This window comes from Lineus longissimus, chromosome 19, assembly GCF_910592395.1.
Source record: "Lineus longissimus chromosome 19, tnLinLong1.2, whole genome shotgun sequence".
In the NCBI taxonomy this organism is placed as follows: domain Eukaryota; kingdom Metazoa; phylum Nemertea; class Pilidiophora; order Heteronemertea; family Lineidae; genus Lineus; species Lineus longissimus.
Window position 1 is genome coordinate 2,379,868 of NC_088326.1, and position 23,170 is coordinate 2,403,037.

Below are 23,170 nucleotides of genomic sequence, written 5' to 3' on the forward strand. Positions count from 1 at the left end.
AAAACTGAATAGTTTATCTCTCTTTTTAGGCATCGTCACCTACGGCTGTCCCGGCGCCCCCTGTAGATGGTGAAGATCTCCTGTTCTCGGACGACGAAGAAGAAATTTTGATATGATTGACAATCAGGGGAAATGAAAAAGATCGGAAATAATTTGTGGAACTTTAAGAGTATCTTGACAATCAGAACAGAACCTTTACCCAACCCCTTCTTCTTAACACTGCTGGGTTGAGAAACCCACGGATATTTATAGATGATCCGTTACATTCCAGATTGGAGACTACAGTCTGCACTCTAATGGTAGATAGCAGCAATGCCGTTTCTCAGGTCTACCACTTGTCCTCGGGAGAGACTTTTACCAACGAATCGATCAAATATGGCCTTGCAGGGGTGTACTGGGCGTTTAAGTAACATGTTCAAAGGTTGTGTAATCATTTCAAGATCATTTATCAAGAAATATTGTATATAAATTGATTGTGATCATAATTGTTTTTAAAGTTTGAATATTATTTTGTTATCTTTTACGAGTTTAGAAAAGTTGTTTGAGAATTAAAAGTATTTTGATAACAAACTCTATGTTCCTAGTCTTTCTGTTTCTCCCTCATTTTAAATGGGGTTGTGACGTTGTCCTGGGTTTCGAAGGGGCCCCAGCCGAGGCAGCAAGAATGGGTGACTTACTGGATGCTAATAAGGGGCAGGTGGCAGCCAGCAACTGACCAACGTTGGTTGTGGCCCTCCGTTACTAATGGGCCCCCTGGAAAGCTCATGCCACCAGAGGCCACTGATGCTTTCTGTGGCTGTGAGATGGAATCTCCACCAAAGGCAAGGGTCCCGATTGTCCTAAGGACAGGGGCTGTAAATGCGGTACCCGTCCATGAGCATCTCCAAGAAGGTTTCTTGAGTTGCCAAGTAAGGTACTTGGGCCTGTCTTCAAGAGCACAGCTAGTAGAGGATGGAACCCTACCGAGGGGAGAAGGGTGACCTGGTGAGTTGTATCAATGGCCAGTAGGACCCTCATGCGGTTTATCTAGGTCGTTGATCGGGAGATGGAATCTGCCAAAGGCAGGATGGTCCCGATGCTGTTTCTGCTACACGACACCTAATTGAAGTAAGCTATAAACACACTGCAGGCCATCTACTGGGGCTGAAAGGGTGGATGTCGTCCTGGTTGCCGACAAATGGTACCCAGGTTCGAGATCGACTGGACAATAAGCACCCTGGGTGCCATTACACTAGACAAACAGCACCCAGCTTCTTCTTCTACACTTTTTCTATACCTACAACCGAGGTTGGCCCCACGCTCACGGAAATCACGTGTCACGATAACCACCATTTCGACTGATTGTCAAGAAAAATACGCAGCAAATCCATTCATTTTGTCATCACACAATTTTTCATTCTCTGAATATATCCCTCCTACATACCTTTTCTGAATGAATCATCCGAAATGTGCTTTCAAAGGCCTATAGGCCTAAACGCGTTTTTTGCTGTTTATCTGTTCTTTTTATTTCGCGCACTGCTAATGCCGCAAGTACCACGGCGCGAGATAAAACGAGATTGCAAGAAACGTCCTCGTCCCTAAGATCCGTAAGCCAGGCAAAAAGAAGCTGGGTGCTGTTTGTCTAGTGTAATGGCACCCAGGGTGCTTATTGTCCAGTCGATCTCGAACCTGGGTACCATTTGTCGGCACCCAGGACGACATCCACCCTTTCAGCTCTACTGGGTCTCCCAACAGCCTAAAAGAACAAATGAACTGTTATGTAAATTGATTTGTTTTATTCATAAAAATAGCTTTTGTCATATTCATATTTGATATTTTTTATTAGAGAAGGTCTTAATAATACATAGGTGCAAAGGGTCAGGTTCCACTGTCCATATCAGGTGTATCCTTCATGACAGAAATGTCACAAACCAACAAATCAACCATTCACGTTATCACCTTGATCTTGGCATAAGGCATATTGCCCATTGTCTTTAATATAGAGGTGTCCACTAAGGGAGATGCCACAGGTCAAAACTCCATCACAGAAATTTCACGAAGCAACAAGTCAATATTTTCACGTAGTCGTCATACTCTTTAACCTTGACCTTGGCATCGGGCTAATTGCCCGTTGTTGTACGCCCGACTCACTGTCCACCTTTTTCCAGTGGATGAGTTTCAGCATGGCGCGATCCCAGTTCTCGGGAAGAAGTAACAGCAAGAAGCCGAGAACGATCAAGATATACGCCGCAATGTTCATCTCTTTGATGATGTATTTGTGGACTAAGATGTCGTAAGCTGAAACAGAGATTTTGAAATGTTGTGATACAAATTTTCGTATCATCTCAATCAGGTTGTTCAAGGGTAAATCTTGATTCCTGTTAGCCGACGACAGTTCTATCCCTATAATCCAAACATTTTCTCTCTCTATCCCATAGGTCGTATTTAGCAATCCAAGCACCCCAAAAATATCATTCCCCAACATTCATACTCCGGGGTTGGGAGAAGTCAATGCAAGACTGAGTGTCTCACTCAAGGACACTAAATCACTTTGTGGTGATCTGCAAATTGTCTTATGCTAGTTATAGAATCCAACTCTTCAAGTGTCTTACTCGAGGACCTACACTCACCTGCACATAATGGAATCCCAATGATCATACCAGACTCGATAAATAAGTGATACGTGACAGTCATGCCAAAGTTAGACAGAATCTGGAATACTGAAAGTGGAAAATATGAAATATATTGATGATTATATATATATAACCTGATAGATGTTAAAGCGAAATTTTTATATCAATTCAATTTATTGCACAACTATCAAAGGATAAGACAGTATGGCAATACATATATACAAATACAACACATACAAAAATATTTTTAAAAGAAAGTTACATGTATATGGTAATTAAAATAAGACCACAATGACTTATTAATTAGTGCCCCTGAAGAGCTGTTTGTCTTTCTTCAAAGGCTTTCGAGATAAAAATAGCGGTATATCAATGCTGGTTTGGCAGTAATTCTTCAAAATATCACGAAAATGATATTCCTCTCAATCAACTAGACTTTGATGTTTTCACCCCAAATCTTGGTTCAGTAGTCAGACTGACATTGTCTTCCATGTCATCAAGAACATTTTTTTTGAAACAGGATACAGACGACGACGACGGACGACGGACACTGCGCTGTTGTATCGACTTCCCTACGGTGAGCCAATAACCAAGATGATCTTACATTTCAGATCTGCCGCAAAAAGACCGAATCAAGAAATATTGCACTCAACTGTCAAAACAAGCCACCAACTTAAACGAAAACATCAAACAAGCATTTTCATTTGAAGAAGAAAAAAAACTCAATAAAGGAGTGTCTATATTGGCACGATGAATAATGCATCAAATATATTGCCAATAGCAAAAAGTAGTAAATTTAGATCTGACTTGTTTGTGTGGTTGCCATGGAGATATCGACAGCCGTGCCCTTAGATTGATTCATATGTATCAAGGGATGTTTTTGTTGATATAAAAGTACAGTCAGTGTACTTGATAACTCGGGCGGAGCCTGTGCAACATTTGGCCGCTGTAGCGCTTGGGATGCGAAATTAGGGCTTTACAACCACACCCTTGGTGTCCATTACTACACTTGACTGAAGATTGTCATAAAACTTTTTTCATCTTGCTTCACACTACAAATCAGGCCTGTATCAAGCATTCTGGTCTTGGGGGGCAAAGGTTTTCTTTCGTGGCAGGGATGGAAGGAGGGGCAAAATACAAATGTTTGTCTCTCCCCCCGTTCCCCTTCTAGATACAGACCAGAAAACTGATTGCCGAGGACACTGCCAACTTAGGCCTTGTGTGTGTGTCAAGATTCCTTTTCAAGATGGCCTGCTCATATGATAGGAGTCACCTCACAAGTTCTTGTGAGATAACCCCTCCTCATTCTAGCAAGTCAAGCTCAACAGCACTGACTCTCGTTATGGTGCTAATGCACACTCCAATCACTCAAGATAATGATTAATTAGTTTTACTCAATATGTTACCAAGGAAACATAGGTCATCAATATTCATCACTTTAGGTAATAACTAAGCAACGACTATCAGGGCGATGAGATTTCTTCTGAGGTGTAGGCGACCTCATCTTTCAGGACGGTCATTAAAGAGGAATAGAGGAAGGAGCTCAGAGTCAAATTGAGTCAAACTGGGGTGTACAGAGTTAGGATATGGTAGTGTTTGATTTCAGCAATAATCATATACCTCATGAAAGTTCTGTATGTGGTGAAAAATGGGAGAGATCCCTATAGGCAACTTTTAAGGGTGCAGAGAAGTACCACTTCGTCAGGAGCATAGCCACCACTACCGGGGGGGGGGGGGGGGGGGCACCCCTGAAAATACTTGAATTTATAATGCTCTCAACACCTATAAGCGTCAATTTCATTTTCGTCTTACCTAGTGCTGATCCGGCAGCCCCAGTGACAAATTTCCAGGATATCGTGTCCCAAGCGATCGGCTCTGCCCCCGTTAAGTACAATACGAGGAAAATGGGCCACATCGTCAACAGATTGAAAATGGCTGGAAAAGATATCAGTCAGAACATTTGAGGAAAGTGGGCCACATCGTCAACAGATTGAAAATGGCTGGAAAAGATATCAGTCAGAACATTTGAGGAAAGTGGGCCACATCGTCATCAGATTGAAAATGGCTGGAAAAGATATCAGTCAGAACATTTGAGGAAAATGGGCCACATCGTCAACAGATTGAAAATGACTGGAAAATATATCAGTCAGAACATTATTTAGATGCATAATCTATTCGTTCAAATATTTGAAAAATGAGCTTGAATTTGAAAATTTCCTAAAATTATAATTCCTACTCACCAAGACATGAAAGGAACAGTGACACCTGGCCGTAATCAGCGTCACCAACCATCCGCTTAAACACAACCTGAAATACACCATTATACAGGGTGTTGAAAATGTCAGCTCTCTTTATTGAAGAAACGTTTGGAAAAGAACAATCCTGAACAATCAATTCACAGAAGCTTGCTGACACAAATTCCACCTGATCCATAAATCCTGATTAAAATATCTCACTTTTTTTCCAACACCCTGTACAATGATTTCATTACAAGTCATCTTCAGTTGTCAAGATAAATTTTTGAAGGCAAGAATTTATGCTAATGGTGTATCTAATGATAATGGCTTCCTAATGTCTAGTATCAGGTGGTGCACTGACAGGTTAATGAGTTCTATAAGACAACCCTTTTTGGAACAGGTATACCGGTACTCAATCATCAAAAATCTCATTTTACCATTCAATCATGGTTTAAGCAAATTTCTTAGATGTGGCTCCTTGCAATGATGCTGTATGAATTTGGAAAACTCAACAAGAGATATATTTCAGGATCTAAGTTTGTCTCAGGATGAGATTAGGCCAAGCCGAGATATCTAATACACAGTAGATCCCGAAGAACCTGCTGGGGAGAAAACAGCCAAAATGACCCACCGCACGAAGCAGTCATTCCATAATTGTCAACATACACCAGGATTACAGCACTAGCTTTATCTGAGATCGATATTTGAGAGACTAATAATCTCAACCCGAGCTAGCCATGATGATGATTACTCACCCGATACACAGCAGATCCCGCTGGGGAGAAGACGGCCAGGATGACCCACCACATCAGGGAATCGTCGCCATAGCCGTTGACGTACGCCATCAGAATGACCGCGGTCATGGAGAAGATTACTGATATCACCTGAAATGAGCAAACATAAGCATAGATAACTACATTATTTTGCTGGGCGGAGATGATTATTGAAGAAACTAAACCAGTTCCTTGTGCAGCAGGCAACGAAAACCCTGTACCCTATCTCCAACATAAGCATCGGCGGAGACATCACCTTGATCTTCTTCTCGAGTCGGGATGAAATCGTCAGGAGCTGACAAATTTCTCCTCACATTTTTCACTCATTGTAAGTAACTTTGTATGCTGAAGATATATTCGATACTTGTTATTTGCGAAGTTGAAGAGGGTACGGGATTAACATTGACTACTGCATAAGAGATAGTCAATTAATAAATCAGTCATTGATATTTTATAGCATAAAATCATTTGATGACAAAACAATGTCGTGACAATTGAATCATGGGCCAGAAAATTTCTTGATATAGTGTTTCCTTGCCGTCACACAGATTACGCATAAACTTAAGGAGGTCAATTATTTAGAGGTTCCCTCAATAAATCAATCAATCAATCATTCATTGAGGTGCACGGTTAGTTGCCATGGCGGCAAGCAGACGACCATGTAATCAATGTTGTCCTGTCCTGACAAATATCACAGTCGGATAGGTCTTAAATCATGATAATTTTGTTTTGCAATTTTTTTTAGCGATCAAACGATCGCATAAACAGAGAGACCATCCTTATCTTTTGATTGCAGCAACGTTATCTTTCACAAATATTGCGCGCAGGTCATGTCTCAAATAAAACATTTCTCTTGCCATTTTTTTAGAAATCAATCGATCGCATAAACAAAGACGGATTCCTTATCTTTTGAATGCAGCAACTTCATCTCACACGCCCAAGGCAGCCAATCCCCATCTTCGCAGGGTACATTTGGGACAACACTATTCACCTCATGGGATGAAATTCAGTGCCACTTCCGACCCATTAACCCTTTGAACATGCTCAAAGAACACTCACCCTTACGGCTAAGAATTTCTTATGCAGGACAATCCACGATAGAAGATACACGAAACTCGGATTGCACGCGAATAACGCCACTACGTTGACGGACACTAATGGCATTATTGTCCGTAAATAGATGTAGTTCGTTAGATTCCAGAGAAGACAAAATATGGTAAGCAGAAGTAGCGCCCTCATGAGACGAGTTTTTAAATCGTTGATGCCGAAGATGAGGACGTTATCTCTGAAAGCAAAAAAATCATTTTTTTTTCATAATTGTGACTCGCTCTACCAAAACTAGGCGCTTGTCGCATCTGAACTCGACAGGTTGATACGGACTTGTTGTTCATTTCCCTATTGTAGACATCGACAGGTTGATACGGACTTGTTGTTCATTTCCCTATTGTAGACATAAAATGTCTACAATAGGGAAATGAACAATGTCTACAATAGGGAAATGAACAACAAGTCCGTATCAACCTGTCGAGTTCAGATGCGACAAGCGCCTAGTTTTGGTAGAGCGGGTCACAATTGACAAAATACTTGTCCAGCGTCTAAAGGACAATCTGTTTCATATTAGATACTGTTAAAGCTGTGCATCTAATAGTTTTCCTCACAGCTGAGCTCGTATGCTGGACATTGAAGCCATCAAATGGACTGCTTCACCATAAATCACTATGAACTAATCCGATTAGGTATTAATGGGAAAATGAATCGATTCACAATTTGATTTGGCATCAGTCAATTTCTAGTCAATTACGCTCGTATATCAGATGGAGAAAAAACCCAACGGTATTCAATATTCCCCCAGAGCACAACTGGGATACTTTAAAACGACTGATCATATTCAGCAGCATGATGCGGGGGATAGCTGCCGTTTATCGAGTCGAAGTTCGAAATCATATGGTTTCGCTCATGGGGGGTTTGCGATAATTGCTGAGGCAAATGTCAACACAATTTGAATTTTGATCATATTGAATGCAGTTTGGATGATTTAAGAGTGGGGTGATCATTGGGCAGACAATTTCACAGAGCATACTGCGACTCAATAAAGCCAACCCTATCAACATGACTATTCGTTGAAAATTGTGAACCGTGCCAATGATATTTCCCAAATACGGTATTAATGGACCGTCGGATTACATCGGCATGTTTGTGTGGCGCTAACACACCTTCTGATCCCACGGCGGCTATTATGGTATGTAAATATGCAATATCGTCCATCACACTCACACAGCTAATTGATCGTCCCGCACTCTAATGGTCAAATAATGCCCACACAGTTTCCAATCGTAGCGGTCTGCGTCAGCGCTATTTAGCCTGCTGTGGGACACCGAGAGACTGGCCACATGACCAAAGGGTGTATCGATAGAGACAAACCCGGGGATCAAGGGAGGAACAAGAAGCATCAGCCACATTTAAAAGAGACATAGGCCTGGTATAAAAAGCGTATCTTATGTGTAGGCCTATGGGCATAATAGACGTCGTTACCTTGATCCTGCAACACTCGCTTTGTCATCGCCAGCATCTGTTTGATCTGCGAGTTTATGAGGAAAATGCCTACGGGATTTTTTATTGGTAGACCTTTCTTGTATGTTTTTTTGCTAGGCACAAGAAAAAAGTTAAAGGGGAGACTAAAGGCAGGAGCAGATGGGCCAGATTAAGTTTCACGAAGTCACTGATAGGGGTCTCTGCTAACGTTAAAACTACTCACTGGAACGTCTCTCGGGGTGAGAACTGCCCCCTGGTGAATATCGCTGTTCCGAGTAAATACAACGGATAAAACAGCAACAGCCAAGTCGTACAGAAATAGTTTATAAAAAATGGCGAAAATGTATTTTTGTCCGTCGTGAGGGCGCTGTATGCACATTCTGTCGTTGTCACCCATGCGAATGCAATCAGGAGCATGAAGATAATTCCCGCTATCGACTTTTTAAAAGTTTCGGAGAAGCAGCAGAATTTGGAAGTCGGTGACCTGGAGTCGGTCGAGATCTGGCCGTCTGGAAAGAGAAAAACAAGAGAATTGTTCAGTGACAGGGGCAAGATGAATAAAATATTACTTATTTTAGGGCTTATAATAGGAGGCCTTTACTGACCTATGGTTATTGAAGGGTATTGAAGTGGTATGGAAGATAATTTTAGCCGCAGAATGATACAATCATCAGCTCTGGTTCCTTTAACAAAATGATAGAATTGATAATGTGTATTTACTTAACAACAACAGATGCAATAAAATTAGGGTTAACATTTGTCGCAGCTGGATCAATGATGACGGTGTCGCCTTTAACAGACTGACAAAATTGACAGCGTTTATTTACTTGCCAACAACTGATGCCACAAAATATGGATCATGAATGCATTGCGAATATAAATAGCATCCACGAACAAGCCTTAGACAGAGATGTGCATACATGATAAAGTGTTCATTTCCAGTAATGAGTTTTCCATTACAATGGAAACTACTCTTTGGATTGAGACCAGTTAGGGATGATGAGACGCCTTGATATCAAATCCTAAACGACAACAATGGAGAGTCCCCTTAAACAGTTATAGGATCAGTCTGTCATGACTTCCTACAGTTCAAATCACTATTGACATCTGTCCTGGTTCGCTTCAGTGACGCGTAACGCTACATACGTGCGACGTGACGCGAATTTTTGGGATGACAATTGTGATTTGGACTGTAGGCCACACTTAAAAACCTCCACAGCCAGAAGCCCCCCCCCCCCCCCCCCAACTGGACAAGATTGATGAGAGATAACTGCTATGTGAAAGAAAAAGATCTACTGTCTGCGGTTAAAACCAGTCGTGGATGGGTTTGAAATCAATAGAGAAAAGATAGCTACTTCCCCATCCTGGGTCCCCCTTCTAGCACCTTTTCTCCTCTACCTGGATGAGTCACATTGCAGCTGACCCAGCCACAGCGATTCCATGACTTTAAGAAAATTGAACAAACCTGCAAAATCAGCCATTTTACTTGTACTGCAACATGTATTTCCAAACACGAAACATCCTCCACTGACACAAGACCACTATCACATAGCAACTACAGCTTCCGTCCTCCAGAGCCTCCTTCCCTAACAACGATCAATTTTCAAGTGGTTAAGAGTCGCGTGGTTGATTGTGGGGCGGATGTTTAATGTGGAATATTGGATAACTCTCTCAATTGGAAATAATTCCATTGGATGATGCAGACTGGTTATTGGGAAAAGATGAAAGGAGAATGGATGCAATACTGTAAACCAGCACATTTTGTGCCGAAATTCATAAAGCCTCTCGGGCGTGTTTGGTCCATCACCAACAGTGCTGCCAAATATTTGGTGTCCATCTGTCTCCACTGGTAGTCGAACCTCCGCATCGACCCAAGCAGTCTTGATGATAACACATACACTGTCTGCCAGCTTGGTATTAATTCTCCTTCTATATGTTGATTACGAAGATCTGAACACACCATTACTGAATAGGCCTATACTGAATACGACTCAAGGATCTGAATACTGCAACTGCTACCTCTATTGAGATATGGCGGCACCAGAGAAAACCGTACCCCTTTTGCTTAGCGACAGAGCAAATCAATACCTAACTGTAAACCCCTATATTCTTTGCGGTTCTGAGACAAGACCACAATTGATTTTTTAAGCCTTTTAGCATTTAAATTGTCAATGTTTGACCGCGACGCATCAAATACTGCGTTCGGTTGTGAATCTGAAATTTAGATTATGTTATTCCGGACAGTCGGGCAAGTAAATGGTGAAAAATAAACTGGTGATTGACCACGGAAATTTTTTGATAATCGACAAATTAGACAGACTTTGATATTTCCACTCTTTTCAGCCAACTGGCAGAAAAAACTCAAAACACGCCCCCTATTACCCAATGAGCAAAATTCGTAATTAATTTTTTCATCAAATAATTTCTTTATATCTGTAGACTTGCCACAGCAAATATTTTTTCAATACCTCTCCAAATATGTACTTGAGAGTTAAAAACATGCATTCGTCTAATTGACAGGCCTCGACCCCTCCAACCTATGAATATTCATTAGTGGTCTTGTCTCGTTCTTACCCGTTATGTTGGCACTAGCTTTGTGATAAGGAAGACGCAGGAACGACACCTACTACATCTATAGGAAAACGAAGGTACCAGAGAAGTATCCCCTTTCCTCAGCCGCAGAGAAGATCAATAAGTTACTATCACCACCTTGAATGTTGGCAAAAACCTCCTTTTTAGATACACTCCAAAAATTAAATAGTAAATCATTTACCATTTGAAGTTGTTAACGATACGTTTACCAATAAGTAGTTAACATAACTATTTTCATAGTTAGAGTAACTACTTGAAATCCAAACAGCATGAATACTTTTTTACCATTTCAAGTAGTAAAATCAGCCAACCAATCAGAATCACTGATTTTGTGAATTAACCACTTGAAGTAGTAAGCTTCGACCAATCAGAATGCGCCCTCAGACAGCAGACGTCCAGCGTCGATCGCCGCCATTTTTAACCCGCTTCAAAGCCAAACTTCGTTTTCGCTGATCTTTGAAATGGACGTCGAGGAAACGTTGGCCTCATGGGGGATGGGAGAACTAGTTAAAGTGTTCAAGGGTAAGATATAGCTTTTGTAGATATTCTTTTTTTCATGCTTCCGATAGCACAAAATACATTTTTTTGACAATTTTTTATAGGCCTAAGGCAAAAAAGAAAACGCGCACCATTCGAAACCTGTTTTTAGTTCTCTTTTTCCTTCAGTTCTCACAACGCATGCACAGAACATTTTTATCACCAGTTCGATAGGCCTGTAGGCTACTCTATTAATGAAGAATGCACTAAACTGGAAAAAGAAGAAGTTTGTAGGCGATGTGATAAGTTAAAGACAAAAAAAGGCCCGAGAAAGTGCGCGCCCGTCAGCGCTCTTGTGATAATCCGATGCGCGCCATGAAGAAAAGTGTCGCACTCTCGATTTAAGAACAAGTTTCAAACAGTTTTATTCGATTTTAGTGCTAAATTTTATGTGAACATTATTGAAAATTTGTTCCGAAGTATTAGTAGAGCATTCGCGCATTACATGCATTTAATGAGATACTCGTTAGTTTGAATATTCCCGCCGAAAAAGTTGACGCAAGTGTAAAGTATTTCCGAGAGGGCGCACTCGGATCGAGTTAAAAATCGATGGCGGAATCGCCGGAACTGTTGACGTTTTATACTGATCTGAAATGCGATCAATTTCGACCTTATTCTGCCAAATGTTCCTTTTCCAAATACTTGCGAGCAGAAATTGTTGTCTCATTATATAGCAGAGTGTCAAATTCATGCATCTTGCGTGAAATGTCTTGCTGAAAAATGCTTCGGACACAGACGCTTCATTCAGAACAGATGATCATTCATTCATGATTTGCATGCACTGACCCACCACCAACAGTGTATAGGCTACAATACATGTACATATGTACATGTAGGGCCCTACATGCAATGTAGGGCCATAGCCCTGTTGAGTGTTAGTGGTGAAGCCTGGCCACCATAGGCCTAAAGGCTTTGAAATGTCCACACTGAATTCAGTCGAAATCCACTGCCGAGACCAGAAGGCCTACTGGTCTGACTGGTCACTCGTCGTGAGACTGTTCATTCAATCTGGACGTTTTGATCTGGCAGTCTGGGACTGGATGGGTCATTGTCTGAATTGTCTGCAGTCTTATTGATAGTTGTAAGTTTTGCAGTGCAGTTTGCCTGAGACATTTGATCATCCAGGACCACCAGGTCCAGTCGGTGTTCAGTAGTGTAGCTTATTTAATTTTATGTCTTTGGAAAGAGAAGTTCGTTCTGTGGATGCTTTCTTGGCTCCTTCCTGTCCTCTACTAAATGTCTTTATGATTATCTACCAACTCTGTATTTTTAACTGGTTATTATCGAATGAAATGGCCGGGTCGAAATTGAGTACTCTTGTAGATTACATTGAATAACAACAGTACCTGGTACATCATCGAATTGATATATCGGATCTCAGTAGGGTCTCCGCATGATCCTTTCCTTTTGACAGGGTTCCGGGTATGGATACCTGGCAGCAACACAATGCTTGCCTGCATTAACAAGAGTGGTAGGCCTAGATAGATGGAAATTCTATAATGCATAGGGTTAGGGTTAGGGTTAATTCTATAATTTTGACGAAAGTAGGGGGGGGGGGTCATAATTGGTAGTATTAAGTAATTGATAGTATTGAAAAGTCTCACAACAGGGTGTACCAAGATTAAGTGCTGGTTTTTCAACCATAGGCTATCGATAGTGCGCCGCAGTGGTTGATGAATGATTGTGGTTGATGAATCTTTTTGTTCCAAAATTTGTTTTATTGATTCTAAATTGGCTGCTAGTGCTAGTGCTACAATAAAATTTGCACAGGATGTTGAAAATACTCCAAAAACCGCAAACCATTCCATTACATGCAGGCCGCTGAGAAGGGGTGGTGCTTTTGGACTACAACGTTTTTTGTGTCCATTTTGTGGGAGTTGGTTTTTTTTTTCTTTTTCTTGTAGAATTGAATCCTGATCAAACCAAGAATTACTTTATGGAAGCATGTCAGTATTGACTGGCTGGCCTGTTGTCATTAATTACTAGTACTTAGTATACGTAATACCACCAGATTCAGCTTAAAGTATGGCAACCTTCATTTTTGCATGATTTTCATTTCATTTAGGACTACATCTATTTTCAGATGAAGGCATTGATGAGGAGGCATTTTGTATGTTGGACGATGGAACAATAAAGGAGCTGATTCCAAAAATTGGTACCAGAATGAAGTTTACAAGGAAGAACCGCAATCTACTACTATGTAATAGTCATGATAGTAGTCTTGGGGTAAGGATCTGATTTGATTATAGAAAATCATACTCGAAAAGTGTGGAATTGCTTTGAAAAGTGATTCTTTGTGTGGTAATCGTCAAGTATGGACCTACCTTTAACTTGTTTCGTTTGTTCACAGAATGTGACAGGAGGATTAAAAACATTATTTATCCACCTGCGGATGAATGAATGGAACCAGTACTGCTAACCGAGTATCATTTCCAAAATACATTATAATGGTTATTTTCCAGGGGAACAGAGTGTAGTTGCAATGCAACTTCTACCGATCATGCTCCCCCCCCCCCCCCCCCCCAGGCCAACGAAAGGTCATAGACCATCCGTGACTGAGGCAATGTCATCGTTCATACAGTATCAAGCAGGTATAGAGTTATTGCCTACATGTAGTTTTTGCGATTTGAGCATGGCGACCTTGAATATTGCATACAGATTTTTGATTGTATTATAACAAATACATAATTTTTGGAATATCCTACTGGACTGCATTATTGTGTGGCAATTCATTGACGACTTTGGTGATCTCTGATGAATTTCTGTTGTAAATACATGTAGATGTTAATCCGACTAAATCTGCTAGACTATAAAGAGGAAGATCCTTTGATATTTGCCAAGGTCTGGGCATTTATAGTGTGAGGATACATGTATCTTGGGATTACTGTCAAGGGGCAATGTACAGCTCTAGAAATAATTATTATACCACCTGTCTTTCTAGCCTATAGCTCATTATTCTCACTCTCTCTGTAATAATTCTTTCCAGAGCTGTATCTAGGGGTTTTTTTCCTGAAACCATTTTACTGTTTTCATATTGATAGTAATGGACTGTTAACTTTTATTGTCATTGAAAGATTTCTACTTTAGATGCAATTTGAATGTCATTTGAAAACTATAGTTAATTATGAATTTCTGTTGTAAATACATGTAGATGTTAATCAGACTAAATCTGCATTCAATTTGAATGTATGAATTGAAAACTATAGTTAATGATAAATTTCTGTTGTAAATACATGTAGATGTTAATCAGACTAAATCTGCTAGAGTATAAAGAGGAAGATCCTATGATATTTGCAAAGGTCTGGCCATTTATAGTGTGCGGATATCTTGGGATTACTGTATAGGGGGCAATGTATCAAGGGGTTATTGTTCTGAAAACGTTTTACTGCTTTCAAATTGAATGAATGTGAAATGAATTGTTAACTTAATTGTCATTGATAGATTTCTACTTTACATGCCAGTCACAAATTTGAATGTAATGAGTTGAAAACTATAGTTAATGATAAATTTCTGTTGTAAATACATGTAGATGTAATCAGACTAAATGCGTTCAGTGTTTGTTCTTCATTAAAAGGTAATTCTTTTAGTGACAACATGGTTGTGTACCCTAGCTTAAAGAGGATAACGCCGTACAATAAGTCTTGATCTCTTTGAGAATTATAGTTGTAGGACGCTATCTCCTTTAAGAAATACAACCCAATGATGGGATCTATGACCCTGGCAATATGTAGCAAATGCACTTTCAAAAGGCTCTTTGGACATTAGTTCTATCACTCATTGTTCTGACACTGTCCAAAATACTGGTTATTTTGGACCCCTCATAATGAGGAAATCCTGGCCTCCTTGCTGCCGATCTCAAGTCGATGAACAGGTGTCGGCTTGAGAGAAACAGTAGCAGTTACAGCCCGGATTTCCTCATAATGACCCTAACTAGCCCATCCGCCAAAAAGGGAGCCACAAGTACATAATAGTTAATCTGGATGGACAAAGTAGTAAGGATCACTATCAAAATGGTTAAAATTGAAACTATAAAATGGTTAAAAATCAACTACTTATGGTAGTTATTTTATTAACTTTTTTGAAATAGTTAAACTAACCACTTATTAGTCGGTGCAATACTAAGCCCCAAAGTAGTTACCATTTAACTATTAATGGTTAGTTTTCACCATTTAATTTTTGGAGTGTATTGCTTCCATTTTTGGACAACCGCTGCTTGGATGAGTTACTCGTTATGAACAATGTCACTGATTGAGATGAGATGATTCTGATCATGAGGAGTCATCCGGCAATGGAGGATGGCTCAATATAGAACAGACTCGTTAATTAGTGTAATGTTGATCCGATGAGCATGTACGGTATCAATTAGCTGAATCGATATCAACGAAGACGACGAGAAAGTTACACCTTTTGCTTGCTATGACCATGCGCTGACCGATCTCGATCGCCATGACCTGAGAGTGGCAGAAGTAAGGATAAATCAGTTGCATACAGCATACGATCTGAGATAGCAGGGAACAGTCTATACACCTTTCCAGAAATGGGGCGCTGAGTGTCCAAAATAGTGATGTCATAAGGGGAAACTAGGCCTTATGGTGGAGGAACAGGAGATAGTCATGGTTGACCAACACACTTGAATGCCTTTAATGACGGACAAGGGGGAAAAAGTTAGTTCCAATGCAAGCCACCAATTTCGGGAAGCAGTATAGCAAAGTTACTTGTCCAAGTGCGTAATCAAAAGAGGTACCAGAAAGGAATGAATTCACTAGTTTCAGAACAGACATTAGGGCCTACCTATACATAAACTATATTCGTACTCATGTGGACTAGTCCGGATACAAAGTAGACAATCCATCAAGCTGGTTCTATCAGGTCTTACCTCTGTAAAGAGCAAACACCAAAGAAGAAAACAAAGATCTCGTCTTTTTTGGTTTTTAACAACATTCCTCTGGCAACACTCAAAGAACTTGACATCAAATTATGATTTCTGCTCCCGGACACATTTCTTTTTCACATTTGCCGATAAAGTATCACAATTTCCTATGCAAACAGGCGTGATTCGTAATAACTTATAGTATTGATCGTACCTTTGATTTACAATAAACTACATCCAAACATAAATAAAGATGTAAAAATACTCATCTTTGTAGTCTATTTTAAACATCAAAATAACGGTAAACAACAGGCTATATAGTTTTTGCCTGTATAATCCAGAAAATCTATTTAGATTGTAAGTGGATTATAAAGCGGTGGGGAGATCGACTGATATCTGATGGCTGGGAAAGGACATTGCCATGAGGGTTTTTCTAGGCGAGATGACTTATGGGACAACTTCTTAAGTCGTGGGGTCGACTTATTATCTCGGGGGGGGACCTCAACGTAATCGCCTTGTGTATGTCCGGTCGTCATCACAAGTCACATGGAGCTATGCTCTATTGTTATAAAATTGATGGGTTTGTCTCGCAAATATCAGCAGTGATGAATTGCGGCTTGTTGAGTCAATACCTCAAATGAGTATTGTTGATGAAAATTCCGAGACAGAACTGGTTGGAGCCTTGTGCATAGAGGCAATCAAATCATATTAATCAGCCAAGTCACCCTTGTCATATTTCAGTAATTAATCAGGATGGTCACACCCTGACTGATATTTGAACCTCACTCTCATAATAATAAAAGCCCGCCTGGGGACAAAGGTGTCTAAACCTATATGTAGTGTGGATAGTGATGAAACTAGATCATCAGATCAGATTAATCCGGCCTCTTTGCAATTACCCAGTGTTCTAGGGGTACACTATTTGTAGTTACTGATGGTCCAGCAAAATAGAAATGTAGTTCACACAATGCCCTAGTGTAGTTATTATGCCTCCCAGTTGAGATATACAGTAGAACCTCTCTATTGAGGATATCCTCGGGACGATTAGTGATGTCCTTATTAGAGAGGTGTCCTGATCAGAGAGGTCAAATTGAATGGAAACAACCAATTTGGGACCCAAATTAGTGTCCTTAATAGAGAAGTGTCCGCTTAGGCAGGTTCCACTGTACCTAAACAGCGATGTGGAAGTTACAATCTCCTCAACACTGTCTTACCGGATGGAACTATAAATCATTGTTATTGAGACAATCATTGTGAAAGCCATAGAAAGGGTGCGTGGGCGACATGACGACAATATTGAGGAGATAATAAGGATGACATCCGCAATTAGTTTGGCTTTGTTTTGGAAGTAAAGAGTGTCTCATAAGTCAAAAGCTGGCTGGCCCTTTCATTAGTGGTGACACTATAATAAACAAAACTACGCTGTGAACTCATAATAGGACACTTTGAGTTCAGCATAGGGTACTTTGATGCCACCATTGGACAATATTACCTCTTTGAAATGTACAGGGGTTCACTGACGTCAAGGCTGACTCACTATCACACCGTTATCACCCCCATCACCAAGGAAACGGTTCGAGATGAGAACTGACCCAGGTAACATAAGCACGATAAGTGTCTAATTACCTTCTTCTATGAAATCAAACAACCAATGTTTGCTTTTGTTCCCATGGTGACTCGCTTAGAAAATGGCACACTACTGCATACAGGTGGATCTCTTTATTATTTATGAGACAATCGTTGTGGGACAAAAAGGAAACACTCCAGTTTTTATTATTTGCATCATGGGATAACACATCCTGAACCCTATGATCTATACTCCCTTTAAACATAGCCGGGGTTATAATAAGATGGTGGTCAAGATGGGGATAACAAGACGTCAGAACATACGAAATAGAATCTGAAAATGTACACAGACATTCTACCGGTAGCCCATTCTGTAAACCCCTTTGCGAGCCTTGTATGTTCGCCTGAGGGGGTACGATCCCAAACTTTAGAGGTGAGAAAAGGTTCAATGCTATTATCTTATCATTGGAAAATGCCCCCTTCTGTAGAAATAAATGGAAGCAAAATCTGGAATGGTAGAGCAAAAGGTGGTGGGAAGGAAGGGCTGGGGGCAGGAAACAGAAATAATGAAATAAGGGAAGGTAAAAATAAAATATTGTTTCTCTTTCGAAACTGTTCATGAAATTGGGGCAGCAGGACTTTTCGAAATGTCTTTTGTTGCTCGCAGATAGAATGGACAAGAGACATGTTTTCATTTTTACTTGCCCTAATATAAAGTGAAGTAAGAAACTGTCTACTTACTGAGATTACAACCACTGTGTTGCGACGCTCTGGACAAGGCGCTCCTGACACTTAATCGAGATAATGTCCCAAAAGGTGAACTCGGCCTTGAGAGACAGGCCAAGTCCATGTTCAGAAGGTCCGAGCTCCCCGACCCCCGTTGTCCCAATCCAATTGAAGAATTCCGCGAAGAGGGTCGGGATCCATTTACTGGGGAACCTCCCCTAGGGGTGCCCCGTGGACTTGGAAAACTAAAGCAGGAGCTCTGTTGCGATTTATCAGGCTCAGTATCTGCCCTCTTGTCAGGCCCTGTGGTGATGATTGAAGGAATCGCTGGGGTCAGTGGCCTGTCCCTCAAAGCAGGGGAACTCCGCCCCGGGGGACTCCGGCGGAGAATCTTGTCCGTGAATTCTGAGAGTTGTTGCATGTTTGATCAAAGTATGAGCTCTTTAAACACACCTCTGTCCTTCCACATCAATGATGAACTATGATAAGTCTTTATAGATAATAATCCATCCGGTTGTGAACTTCTCAGTCCCACTACCTGTGGTGTCGGAACTAAAAGTCTCACTCGTGTCCAGTGGTGATCAAATCTCCAATAGTTAGATCTGCCCTCCTCCTCGTAATCCTAGCAACTGTTGCTAGTCTAGAAATGCACTCCTTCACTTCTATACCAATGGTGAACTATGACAAGTCTCAATAATGAACACTGACTGCATCCAGTCCCACTACCAGTAGAGTTCGAACTGAAAGCTGAAAGTGGCCAGTTTTGAAGGTCTCACTGGTGTCCAGTGGTGATCAGATTTCCAATAGTTAGCTGCCCTCCTCCTAGCAACAGTTGCTACATGTGGCATCGCATCTAGCTAGCTGGTTCATACTGCTTGCATCGTTTCACTTCTCTTGAAATATTATGGAGCCATATAAGGCCATGGGAATAATCAATCCGGTTTACCGTCCACCTCCTGCATGGTTCGAGAGCGTACTTCAAATATTTTCATTGTTTTTGAAAAAGCTATTTATTTCATTGTTGCCATTATTTGTTTTATTCAACAATCTTTCCAGTGGTTCACCTTTACCTAAACTGATTGAAAACACCATAAAAGCTTGATAGGGTATAGGGTCTTCACCATAATAATGACATTTTTCAATGCCTCGTGTTGATGACAGAACCGATTTCAATTTACTGGAACTCTTGCCGAATCAGTCCTGGCTGTTCCACCGTGTTGCCAACATGGTGAGAGAGATGAGACAGTCACAGCCAGGCCACCACCACGTGGGGCCTAAGTTTGGGGTCGAAAACGTCAGGGAGCGAAACGACCGGATACCCATAACATAGAAAATCCGCTGCAGACCAGATTCCGCAGAATCCGCAGAATCCGCAGTAATACAAATGTACTCGATTAACAGCCAGTAGTAAGTCATGATGTAGTTGATTTGATTTGTTTGTTTTCAACAAGATACAGCTTTTGTTAATAATACCCAACCTGAGGAGATCAGTTTGTGTGCAGGGCCGGAGAAGCAAACATTAACCCATGATTCCTAAGGATGAATAACCATGAACAATGCACATGTTTGCATACTTTTCACTTGATTTTCTTGATTGCAGGTGAAATTATGACAACGAGAAATTTATGAAAATTTTCTTTTGGGGGGGGGGCAATGCAAAATATCGTGGTCAGGGATAAAATCAATGGTCTCTCAAATAGAAGACAGAAATGAGCGACAATATGTGATTTTTTCAGGAATCAAATTTCAGTCAAATCTCATTCAGTTTTCAGGCAGGAAAATAATATAATCACGAGACACAGAAAGAACGACAAATTAACCTTAACTTGAGCGAAACCAAAACTGTGTCGTACACACCTGATTTATTTATTTATTTGGAACTCAAGTTAATGTGATCATCTCAGGGATGAATTGATATTGGAGATAAGCCAGAGTACACATTGAATAGTTCACATTAGTTGAACTCTAGCATGAATCCATTTTTCCTCGGATGACTGAAATAATTTGCCATCAGGCATCACATTGAATGGTTTATCTCCTGTATGAATCCACATCCCTCAGATGACCACATTAAAACTTGAGTTCACATTGAATGGTTTATCACCAGTATGAATCCACATCCCTCACACCAATTCAATGGTTTATCACCAGTATGAATCCACACACCTCAGATGACCACATCAACTTGAGTTCCCATTCAATGAATGGTTTATCACCAATATGAATCCACATGTATGTACCAGCGTCCACCAGTACCACCCAGTCGCCGGCCGTGTTTGATTCGATTTGGGTCTCGTTAGGGAGTTTTTCCCGAATGTACGCGATGATGACGTGCCCATTAACAGGACGTAACATCTATTTTAAAATGCGTTTCCAAAGTGATTACATGAGGACAACCCATTTGTGTCGTATAGCCTATCACTGGAAACGCCCGATTCCCCTGATTCTGCAGAATGTTAAATCGGGCATTTCATTTCTTTAAATAAATCATAAGCGTTGCATTTGCTCCCAGCTCTGTTCACCATCCCAAATGGCAATAATGCCTGCCAATAATTGGGCCGGACAATCACGGAAAACCCGAAATATCATATATTTCTTCCTAAATAATTCCTACGGTGACCATTCTCCGTGAAAGAAAGTTGCTTACGCTACATAAAAATCAAAAAATTATTGAGGGTCAACCATTGAACTTTTGAGATATGTTGAATTTTGCACAAATCAGCGAAAAATGCACCAACTGGCACTGGACGGGATTTCAACACGGGGCCGACGTACATCCCAAGTTCAGTGTACACATGCGTCGGCAACAACAGTAAAATGCGAAGTTTCTTGGAAACATGTAAACAATCCGGTAGTTTCCATGTGCACGTGTGGTTTGTTTTGGTAAGTTTTAGCACCTAAATGCTGGTCTTGTTTTAGTGTCTTCTGCAAATGATGACGATGAAATATTTTAGAGGACCTATGCAAATTGTGAAGTCGATCAATAATCAATGAAGAGGTTTTGGCTGAAGTTTCAGTAAACTGAAACTCACTTTCAGATTGACTCATTGTGACACTGACATTTCCATGGTGGACATGGTTCTATTTTAAACTTTAAAGGGAGAGCATAGTCATTGGTTTATACTTTTGGCGTCCTTGCATCCGTCTGTATCGATGATTATATAATTTCATATATTTAGTCCTGCGTAGGTGTCCTGCGACTGTTAGTGTTATTCAAAAAAGTGACAATGTCTAAATAGGCCTAGGCCTATACATTATTAGGCCGTTAGGAGGTAACGTAAATAAAGCATAATAAGCTTTGGTTTAAGTATGTAGGCCTAGGCCTAGGAATATAGCTATAGCCTATTATAATCACTGCATGCATGCATGGCTAGGCCAGTTAAATTATACTTGGATGCCAGATGAGTTATTGCTGATCTCTAAAGGATTAAGGAGTCACAACCGTCCGTGAACGAGAGACAGGCCCTCTACATCGGGTTGGGTCAGCCTAAAACATGTTGTGATATGTAGGCCTTCAGGGAAGGGCAATGTAATTAAGATATGAACAGAAGCCTTATTCATATCAGGCCTGGCAGTGTCAAAAAATCTTAAAAAACTCTGCCCAGGATAATCTGCCATCACCACTTTATTGACATCAATAATTCAGCTTTAAATCAACTAAATGGTGAAAATGATATCTGTTGAATTTCACTTTCAGTGGTTAGCATGGCAACACTTTTCCAGGACAAAACCCTCCTCAACAGTGATTGGAAAGAGGTGAACGCAAATGATGCCCTCAAGGATAAAGTTGTTGCCATCCTCTTCGCTGCTTCCTGGTGTCGCCCAAGTGTCGATTTCATCAAAGTGCTGGCAGGTCTTTACGGAGAACTCAGGCAGAGGTTCGCTCCGTTAGAAATTGTCTTCGTCTCCTCCGACAAGACGAAACAAGACATGGAGGAGTTTTATCTTGGTTGCCATGGAAACTGGTTGGCGTTGGATCATGATGACCCCTTTGGAGAGTGAGTCAAGCAATGAATGTAGTCTGTCAAAGTTGGGGGTCACCGGGCCTTGTCTCTTTGCAGAATGAAATGAATCTGGATTATTCTCTAGTAGTGTCTCTTCCAAGGTTGTGACATGCACCCAGAGCTTCCCCTGGATTGTGACTATTACCTTTCACATGAAATTATTACAATTAACAGGTCAGACATGAGGGAGTGTGTGTGCTCATCACCAGAACTGCATCTCCATTTTTCCATCTCATCTACAGACAGAAGATGCAGTAACCGTAGTAGGCCTAGATGAGACACCCTGTACAATCACCCAAAAAGGTATACATTTTCCTTTTTCAGTTTCCTGCGTCAACAATACAACATCACTGCCATCCCAAAATTAATCGTCATCAAAGCCTCCGGTGACGTCATCTCGCAGAAAGGGCGTAAGGACATCCAAGAGAAGGGCACCACGTGTTTCAGAGTCTGGGCAGCCGGAGCAAATGTGGCAGACTGGGAGAAAATCGCACTGAGAGAGCGGTCCCGGAGTGCAATTTCTTCCAAGTCCCAAGATGAAAATAACGAAACAGAGACAGTGGCAACTGAATGACGATGGCGTGTAACTTTGAAATTGTTGGTTCGTCCAATTAGGATAAGGACTGACTAAATTCTGTCACCTTTTAAAAGCTTATCGAGTTGTTATCAAGTTATAGTTGTATGTGATTTTAGGACTGATTAAAGAGAGTTACGTTTTCCTGTA

At 40.8% G+C, this 23,170-nt stretch overlaps 2 protein-coding genes and 1 long non-coding RNA gene across 6 annotated transcripts; 2 read left to right on the plus strand and 1 right to left on the minus strand.

The window, feature by feature from the left end:
- Positions 1-1,777: 1,777 nt before the first annotated feature.
- Positions 1,778-19,046, minus strand: LOC135502980 (solute carrier family 35 member F4-like). 2 transcript variants are annotated; one of them, XM_064796214.1, is made up of 8 exons: positions 18,458-19,046; positions 8,375-8,660; positions 6,679-6,904; positions 5,602-5,730; positions 4,850-4,916; positions 4,422-4,544; positions 2,610-2,699; positions 1,778-2,277 (listed from the first exon to the last, which is right to left on the minus strand). In XM_064796214.1, exons 1-8 carry the CDS (start codon positions 18,861-18,863, stop codon positions 2,057-2,059), a joined length of 1,548 nt encoding a protein of 515 aa, XP_064652284.1. In that variant the 5' UTR covers positions 18,864-19,046; the 3' UTR covers positions 1,778-2,056. The 2 variants fall into 2 exon arrangements, with proteins under 2 accessions (XP_064652284.1, XP_064652285.1); XM_064796215.1 differs by lacking the exon at positions 18,458-19,046 and adding an exon at positions 9,617-9,761.
- On the plus strand, positions 11,838-14,812 carry LOC135503435 (uncharacterized). Of its 2 annotated transcripts, none has more exons than XR_010449898.1 (3): positions 11,838-12,788; positions 13,364-13,506; positions 13,743-14,812. It is a non-coding gene; the product is annotated as an uncharacterized LOC135503435 (long non-coding RNA). The 2 variants fall into 2 exon arrangements; XR_010449899.1 differs by having other exon boundaries at positions 11,838-12,751.
- Positions 19,047-21,262: 2,216 nt separating the features above from the next.
- Positions 21,263-23,170, plus strand: LOC135503195 (nucleoredoxin-like protein 2). 2 transcript variants are annotated; one of them, XM_064796641.1, is made up of 3 exons: positions 21,263-21,325; positions 22,140-22,440; positions 22,771-23,170. In XM_064796641.1, exons 2-3 carry the CDS (start codon positions 22,148-22,150, stop codon positions 23,018-23,020), a joined length of 543 nt encoding a protein of 180 aa, XP_064652711.1. In that variant the 5' UTR covers positions 21,263-21,325; positions 22,140-22,147; the 3' UTR covers positions 23,021-23,170. The 2 variants fall into 2 exon arrangements, with proteins under 2 accessions (XP_064652711.1, XP_064652712.1); XM_064796642.1 differs by lacking the exon at positions 21,263-21,325 and adding an exon at positions 21,573-21,627.